The following is a 9,533-nucleotide window of genomic DNA, read 5'->3' on the forward strand; positions in this document are numbered from 1 at the left end:
AGGAGGAACAAAAGGCCTGGACCCTGCATAATAGTTCTCTCCAAGAAAAAACAAAAACATGATAACACAGAGACAAATTCAAGATCCATTCATTTCCAGCACAACACTATCTATAAAGTTAGGTTATGAAGCACAAGGCTGTTTTATCTATGTCAGTCCTATGGTCCATATTTTCAAATCTGTCTCTTAACACTGAAATTTAGGCTTGAAACTTTTGTGGGACTGGTGTACGTCTTAAGAAAAAAATTTAAATAAAAATAAACACAATACAATGAATGGATGAGAAATAGGGGCGTGGAAGAAGTTGAGAGGCGGAAGAGAGAGTTATATGTGGAAAGGAAGAGAGAGGTGAAAAGATTAGTAAGAGAGAGTAAGAAGAGAGTGGATGAGGAATTTGGAAGGAATTTGAGTGTAAAGTGGAGGGACTGTAAGAAAATGTTCTGGAGAGAAGTGAAAAGAGTAAGACAGGGTGGAAGTGAAGTTAGCAGGGGAGTGAAAGATAAAAATTGTAGATTACTAGTGGAGAAGGAAGAAAAAGTGAGCAGATGGAGAGAATACTTTAAGGAATTGTTGAACGTAGAGGATGGAAGTAATGCGAGTATAAGTGGCTGGGAGAAGGAGGGAGGTGAGAAGACAGGAAGAAATCAGTAGGATAGAAGTTGTGGAGGCAATGAAGAAAGTTAAATCGGGGAAAGCCCCAGGAATTGATGGAGTGTGTGGTGAAATGCTGAAGCATGGGGGAGGGATAGTAGTAGAATGGATGTGGAAGATGTGCAGATTGGCCTGGGAGGAAGGTAGAGTCCCAGATGATTGGAAGTCAGGTATAATTATTCCCTTGTACAAAGGAAAAGGGGAAAAAGAAGTGTGTGGTAATCATAGGGGCATTTGTCTTCTTAGTATAATAGGAAAAGTGTATGGTAGGATACTTATAGACAGAGTTAGAGAAAGAACAGAGAAATTAGTTGGAGAAGAACAGGGAGGCTTTAGGAAGGGAAGAGGTTGTGTAGATCAGATATTCATTCTTAGATCTTTAGTGGAAAAGTTTCTAGAGAAGGGAAAGAAGTTGTATGCAGCTTTCATGGATTTGGAGAAAGCATTTGACAGGGTGGATAGACAAGGATTGTGGAAAGTGTTAAGAATATATGGAGTAGATGGGAAGTTGTTGAATGCTGTGAAGAGTATGTATGATGGTGCGAAGGCTGCAGTGCATGTGGATGGTGAACTAAGTGAATTTTCTCTTTGAAAGTTGGTTTGAAACAGGGATGTGTCATGTCTCCATGGTTGTTCAATCTGTACATGGATGGGGTAACAAAAGAGGTACAAGGTAGGGTAGTGGATGTTGGAGTGGCTCTGGTGAGAGAGGATAGTGTTTGGAAACTCCCTGTACTGTTGTTTGCAGATGATACTGTGTTGTTGAGTGAAGACGAAGGGGAGCTGCAAGGCTTGGTGGATGAGTTTGAGAGAGTGTGTAAGAAACGGAACCTAAAGGTGAATGTAGGGAAGAGTAAAGTGATGGTCTTTGAGAGAGGTGAAGTTAGTGAATGTACAGCGAGGTTGGATGGTGAGGAATTGGAAAATGTGAGTACGTTTAAGTATTTGGGTAGTGTGATGAGTAAGGATGGAGGTTTGGAGGGTGAAGTGCTTGAAAGGGTACAGCAGGGAAGAAAGGTTGCTGGTTCTGTGAAAGCAGTGATAAGGAACAGGGAAGTGAGCATGGAGGTGAAAAAGTTACTACATGACAGTATTGTGATACCAACTCTAACGTACGGAAGTGAAGCTTGGACATTGTTGGAAGGACACAAGTCAAGAGTGAGAGCAGTGGAAATGAGTTATTTAAGAGGAGCCTGTGGAGTCACGTGGAGAGACAGGCTGACGAATGAGGATATAAAGGAGCATTGTGGTGTGGATGTGGATGTGATAGGAAGCGTTATGAGGAACACACTGAGGTGATTTGGCCATGTGGAGAGGATGGAGGGTGAAAGACTGACGAAGAGAGTGTATGTGAGTGAGGTGGAGGGGGGAAGAGGGAGGGGGAGGCCGAGGATGAGATGGAGGGATGGGGTGGAGAGGTATATGAGAGAGGGGTGTGTGAGTTGGGAGCAGGGCAGTGAAATGGCGGGGGACAGGGCGACTTGGAGGCGATTTGTTTGTGGCCACCCCAAACGGGATTGAGGCGTCTGGCAATAGATAGATTGATAAATAGAAAAAAAAAAAAAAAAATCATTTTTACTTTCACACAGCCACATACCGTATCCAAATCTTTGTAATTTAGGTTATGAACTGACACAGCACTGGTAGTTAATAATTTTGCCATGCTCCTATGCAGTTCCATCACAAAAGAATAATATTAGTACTGCTCATTTGAAAGCATGCCATTCCAGCCAGTTATGGCTCATGGTGATGGGGTTTTAGCCAATTAGCCTACAGCATGGTAGGTGATTTGAATTTGATATAACTTAGCAAACCTGGTTAATATTCGGATGCCCTGTGCTTCGATCTGCTAATTTCAGTGTATTTTTCCTAAAGCTATATTGGTCAAGTAATAAAAAAAAAAAAAATTTATATATATATATATATATATATATATGACCACCAAGACATAAAGTAACTTGGTGGTGGGATGAGGGTGTACAAGCTGCAGTTAAGGAGAAAAGAAGGCTTTTCCAGGAATGGAAGAAGGGTGGTAGCAAAGAGGAATATTTGGCTGCCAAACAATGGGCAAGAAGAAAGGTATACAGGGCAAAGTCTGAGTCACAGAGACTTTTACTTGATAACCTAAATCACTGGGAAAGGAAAAAGATGATATTTAGGGTGGCAGGTCATGTGAAGAGGGATAATCAGGATATTATAGGTGAGCAGTGTGTGAAAAATGATGAAGGAAGGGTAGTGGTGAACAGTGAGGATATTAAAGATACATGGACAGAGCATTATAACCGGTTGTTGAATGGGGAGTTTGACTGGGACAGAGAAGGTTTGGAGCCAGCAGATCCAGTGTCTGGCCCTTGGCCTTTGATTGAGGCTGCTACTGTGAGTGAGGCAATAGGTACGATGAAGGCGGGGAAGGCAGCAGGTGTGTCTGGGTTGACTGCCGAAATGTTGAAGGCCTCAGGCGATATAGGGGTGAAGTTAGTCACTGACCTGATCAATAGGATTATGTATGAGTGTGTTGTCCCAGATGATTGGCTGAAGAGTGTAATTGTAAATGTGTATAAAGGGAAGGGTGATGCTCTGGAAAGAGGAAATTATAGAGCTATAAAGCTTTGAGATCAGATAATGAAGGTAATGGAGGGAGTTTTAGAAGATATGATTAGAGAAAGAGTGAATATTGATGAGATGCAGTTTGGGTTTATGCCAGGTAGAGGGACCACTGGTGCCATACTCATTGTTCGACAGCTTCAGGAAAAATATATTGGTAGGAGAAGGGATCTTTATTTTGTTTTTGTTGATTTGGAAAAGGCCTTTGACAGAGTCCCTAGAGAGGTTATGAAGTGGGCAATGAGAAAGCTTGGCTTGGAGGAGTGGCTGGTTAGGGTGGTTATGGCTATGCATGTGGGTGCTCACACCCAGGTAAGAGTGAATGGAGATTTGAGTGATGGGTTTTCTTCGTGAATGTTGGTGTGCATCAGGGGTCAGTTTTGAGTCCCATGTTGTTTATCATGGTACTTGAAGTCCTTTCACGTGACTTTAGAAACGGACTCCCGTGGGAGTTGTTGTATGCTGATGATTTGGTGTTGATTGCAGAGAGTGAAAGGGAGGTGGAGGAAAGGTTTAGGAAATGGAGAGTTGGTATGGGGCACAAGGGCTTAAGGGTACCGGTAAATGCAGATAAAACAAAAGTGATTATATCTAGGGTTGGTGGCGGTACTGTCAAAGACGAGGGAGAGTGGCCATGTGCAGTTTGCCACAAGGGTGTGGGAAGTACCTCCATCTTGTGCAGTTTTTGTGATAAATGGGTGCATAAGAGATGTAGTGGTATCAGAGGTAGACTGCGAGATAATGCTGATTTTATGTGTATGGCGTATTGGGGATAGCAGGTGGAGATTGTCAGACGTGAAAGAATTGAACTTGCTGGTGAATCTCAAGAGTGTGTGCAAGAGTTTTGTTATTTGGGAGACATGTTGTGTGCTGGAGGTGGGGCTGGAGCTATCTCTGTGGCTAGGGTGAGAAGTGGTTGGAAGAAATTCAGGGAGCTCTTGCCTCTCCCGACATTGAGAGGACTCTCCTTACGTGCTAAGGGGTCTTTGTATGCAGCATGTGTTAGGAGTGTAATGGTGTATGGTAGTGAGACCTGGGCAGTGAAGGAGGAGGATATTTGCCGGCTCAGACGTATGGAAATGACAGTGATTAGGTGGATGTGTAGTGTGTCCTAGCGTCCAAGGTTTGGGGGGGCTGGGTTCACAATGGAAGAGTTGAGAGGTAGGATGGGACAGGAATGTATTGGTGTTGTGATGAGGAGAGGTAGATTGAGATGGTTTGGACATGTGGAGAGGATGGGGGATGATAATTGGGTGAGGAAGGTGAGAAGTGTTAATATTGGGGGTGAGGTTACGAGGGTAGACCGAGAAAGACAAGGGACGACATCGTGAAGAGTGACCTCAGGGTTAAGGGACTGAACAGGGAGGCTGCAATGGATCGGGCAGCATGAAGCGCCACCATTAGGTGACCAAGGCCGACGCATGCAAGCATGTTGGAGCCTTTAAAAACGAAAATGATATATGTATATATATATATATACAGTATATATATACCCAATTCTATTTTGTGTTTGTTTCTGATGGTTCCAACATGCTTGCATGCGTCGGCCTTGGTCACCTAATGGCGGCTCTCCATGCAGCTCGATCTCTTGCAGCTTCACTATTTCGTCCCTTAACCCTGGGGTCACACTCAATGAACACATCCCAGGTCTTTTTTTGGTCTACCTCTCACTACCCTACCTCCAGCATTCACACTTCTCACTTTCTACATCCAATTATCGTCCTCCATCCTCTCCACATGCCCAAGCCACCTCAATCTACCTCTCCTCATCACAACACTAATACTGTACACTCCATTCCCATCGTACCTCTCAACTCTTCCATCATAAACCTTGCCCCCCCAGGCCTTGCACTCAAGGACGCACTGCACATTCACCAAATCACTGCCATTTCTGTACGTTTGAGCCTGTGAATATCCTCTTCCTTTATGGCCTAGATCTCACTACCATACAGTATTATACTCCTAATACATGCCGCATACAAAGATCGCTTAGCATGGAGGGAGAGCCCTCTCAATGTCAGGAGAGGCAACAGCTCCCTGAGCTTCTTCCAACCACTCCTCACTATAGCCATCCCAACTCCAGCACAGAACATGTCTCCCAAATAACAAAACTCTTCCACACACTCAAGAGACTCACCAGCACATTCAATCCGTTCACACCTGGCAATATCCACATGCTCTCCCCAACACACCGCACACATGAATGCAGCATTATATTGCAGCCTACCTCTAATAACACTACATCTCTAATGCACCCACTTATCACAAACACTGCACAAGATGGAATTACTTCCCATGCCCTTGTGACAAATCGCACATGGCCACTCTCCTTCTTCTTTGACAGTACTGCCTCCAGCCCTAGATACCATCACTTTTGTTTTATCTGCATTTACTCTTGTGCCCCATACCATCTCCACTTCCTAAGTTTTTCCTCCACCTCCCTTTTATTCTCTGCAATCAACACCAAATCATTAACATACATCTCCCGCCACAGTCCATTTATGAAGTCACGTGAGAGGGCTTCAAGTAGGATACCATGATAAACAACAAGGGACTCAAGACCGACCCCTGCTGCACACCAACATTCGCAGAAAACTCATCCCTCACATCTCCAACCACACTTACCTGGGTGTGAGCACCCACATACATGACCCTAACGACCCTAACCAGCCACTCATTGATCCCAAGCTTTCTTATTGCCCACTTTACCACTGCTCTAGGGCCTCTGTCAAAGGCCGTCTCCAAATCAACAAAAATAAAGTACAGTACAGTTCCCTCTTCTTTCCTATATACGGTATTTTTCATGAAGCTGTCGTACAATGAATATGGCATCAGTGGCCCCTTTGTCTGGCAAAAACCCAAACTGCATCTCATCAATACCAGTATTCACTCTTTCTCCAATCATACCTTCTAGAACTCATTATCTGGTCTGAAAGCTTTCTGCCACTGTAATTTCCTCTTTCCAGGGCATCACCCTTCCCCTTGTACACATTTACAATTACATGCTTCAGCCAATCATCTAGAACAACACACTCATATACCGGTATAATCGTACAGGGTATTTATCAGGTCAGTGACTACGGTAACCTATATCTCTGAATTATATTTCTTGTTGAAATTTGCTGCGTGGTAGTAACAGTACGAACTTTACCTTGTGGCTGCCGAAGAGCTAAGATGGTGCTGCCACCTGAGAGTCACCTTTGGAACTTCTCGACCTTAGCCAACCCCACCACCATCATCATGGTTGCATGATTTTTAAAATAACCAATGAGGACCCTCTGGTGGTGGCATGATATGGCACAAGGTTTAGATTAACCATTGAGTTCCCTCCAATGGTGCTGCCACCTGACAGTCACCTTTGGAAATTCTCGACCCAAGCTGACTTGACCACTCCACTCCCACATCCATTTTGAATCTGACCATGGAATATAGTGGATGTGAGAGGACTAACTTTGATATAATCTGTGAATTACGGGGCAAGGACAAGTTAGTGAATAAGCTCTTTCAAGAACACGGGACATAAAGGCCTGGGTGCTTGCTTGATACTTGTTCTGACATGCACACCCAGACAAACAGACAAGCCTTCACCAATTCATGAAAGCCGTGGCCTCGTGTTTCCCACCGACGGTGTAATAAGCATGTAACTCTATTTCAATTCCTTATTAGGCTATGTTATGTTAATGTAACAAGAGGTTGAGGAGGTTAAGTCCCCCCCAGTCAGGCTAGGCTAGGGTAAGTTATTTGTATGAATTCAGTTCAATTTCGGTTGTTTTTAATGGTATTTCGGGTAGCTTCTGTTACCAGGGACAATGTTCTGAAAACCCACTTCTAGGGCATTTCCTCTTAAAGAAGAAGAAGAAAAAAAAAGTCTCCAAAAATAAATCGCTCAAATTATGGGAAAAAAAAGAAAAGAAAAAAAAAAAAGGGGGCACTTTGGAAATAGTGGTACTGACTGACAAAGTAAATATACACACACAACACCATACTCTACAGTACTGTATGCTCGTATCACTCAACTACTGTACCAACCTGTACAATTTTCAATACCAGTTTCACAATATCTTATACTGGTACCTTGACATATACAAAGAGTCTGGATATGGCACATATTTCCACCCATTGTTTATAGTAGTACTTTCACTGTGGTTCTTCATTAGGTAGAGGACTGATGTGCCAGCAACTCTGGGCTGCCTACCTGTATTATTTTTACATTAGAACCTGACTTGAATCTTGGGGTAGCCAACCAGATGTGCCCAAGGTTAGATCAAGATTAGGTGGGATCAGGGTTGGTTAAAATTGAGGTTTCTCAGGGATTTTTCAATACATTATGGTCACCTGACAGAAATCTGCATATGACAATTTGGTATTACAGTATTTTACAAGTTGCCAATATGCAGTTCAGGGATATTACAACCATAAAAGGATAGTATATTACCGGTACCTAAGAATGCTAATGAACCCCCAAAGCCCCATTCGGAAATTGATATTTAGAGATAATTTAAATTAAAATTTCCCCAAAACCATACCTTGGATCTTGACTCGGTCAGTCCGTGTAAAGATATGCGTGTGTTTGTACATGTTTCTTTTTCCATCGACTGCACATGCGTCTGCTAAGTCTGTTTCACCCACTCATAGGCATACCTTACGTCACATGATGGTATTCTACCGATCATTTTGAAGCATGGTCTTTGATTCTTTCTGGGTGGAAAATTCAAATCCTTCTCACTGTGGCTTCCTAAGAAGTAAAACATCATCCGTCCACTGGGTGTAATATTGATTATTTAAGCGTTATTAAGCATTTCCACTTGGAACCGGAGGAAGCCGTTGAGTTAACGAGAATATTGAGAAAACACGGTGCATTTTTTCTGGTAGTTATTTATGAGATTTGAGTGCTGACCTTTTTTGTCGGAAATGTTTCATATTGCCTCTTTTCCAATCATGAACTTTGGCTGGATGAGGAGGTGAAATGAAGCATTTTCGACAGAAAAAGAAAGCAAAAATAACTCAAATCGCATCAAAAACCACTACAAAAATATATTGCACAACCTAGACCATCATACCTCTAAGGTAAGCATTCCACTGCAACACATTAGGTTAGGTTGGGTTAGGATACGGCAGGTTACGTTAGTTTAGGTCTGTTTGGTTAGGTTAACTGGTTGTGCTGTATATTTTTCTGGTGATTTTTTATGTGATTTGAGTGATTTTTGCCTTCGTGTTCAGTCAGTTAGGTTAGGTTAAGTTAGGTTAGGTGCATTTGGTTAGGTTAACTGGTTGTGCACTACTGTATAGTTCTGGTGACTTTTTATGCAATTTAAGTGATTTTGCCTTTGTCTTCTGTCAAAAATGTTTCATTTCACCTCCTCATCCAGTCAAAGTTCGTAATTGGAAAAAAGGCAAAATGAAGCATTTCCAGCAAAAATGAGGGTCAATATAACTCAAATCTCAACAAAAAATACCAGAAAAATATACTGCAAAACCTTGGGGGTGTATTGGCAACTTGTAGAAATTTACCGACAATTTTACAGATGGAATGGTGGTGGTGGTAGCACACACAGTTTTCTAACAGAAATGAATGGTATCATGATAACATTTAAACCACCAGAAAACTGTACTGGGCCCCAGAAATTGTGGTTGTAATAAAAAAAAATCTGTATAACAAAAGAATTTTGGTGAAATATCACAGACTCTTACCTGCCCATGATACTGCCATCCACTGTCTCAATATTCAGGGCGTTGTTTATGGCATCAAAGCCTGATGATTCAGGAAGCAGTTTCATCTTGACTGACTAGTTTTAGGAAATGTAGGAAAAAAAAAAAAATGGTTCTCTGACAGTTCTTACTGGCTAATAAATCTTAGAATAAAAACATCACAGTATGGTAGTTGGAAGCTATTGTGTTTTCTAGTTGACAGTCCATTAAAATGTTGATAATTATACAACAAACACCTGAGTAGAGGTTCCTTGGGATTATTCCCAAAAGCTGAACTTATGGACGAAGAGATGGCTAGAAACACTAAGCAAGGCCAGTGTCGTGAGGTTCAGAAATTGCGCTTAAAAATGTCTTCTCAACACTAACTGCGGACTAAGAAGAGTCCGGGGTAATATGCTGCTCGAGATTCTCAAAGTCTTGTACACTTCATCAACCACAAAGTATTCCCACTGCTTATTAATCATAATATCACGCTCCCCGGTCAGAGTGTAACAGTATCTTCCAACTTTCCCTCCAGAGATGCCAGGAAAGTTGGCTTAAGAGAGAATGGAGCGGTCCAGAGTAACGGA

General features: G+C 42.4%; 1 protein-coding gene across 1 annotated transcript in view; it reads right to left on the reverse strand.

Annotated features, from left to right (window-relative positions):
- The window catches only part of Maf1 (repressor of RNA polymerase III transcription Maf1), a 56,766-nt gene extending 47,233 nt beyond the window's left edge, over positions 1-9,533 (reverse strand). Inside the window, exon 1 of the mRNA XM_080284528.1 lies at positions 8,947-9,533. Within this exon, the coding sequence (XP_080140654.1) occupies positions 8,947-9,032 (86 nt within the window). The 5' untranslated portion in view covers positions 9,033-9,533. The remainder of the gene's footprint in view (positions 1-8,946) is intronic.

Source organism: Coenobita brevimanus, chromosome 101, assembly GCF_032717465.1.
Source record: "Coenobita brevimanus isolate Jiangsu-jjx chromosome 101, ASM3271746v2, whole genome shotgun sequence".
Taxonomy (NCBI): Eukaryota; Metazoa; Arthropoda; class Malacostraca; order Decapoda; family Coenobitidae; genus Coenobita; species Coenobita brevimanus.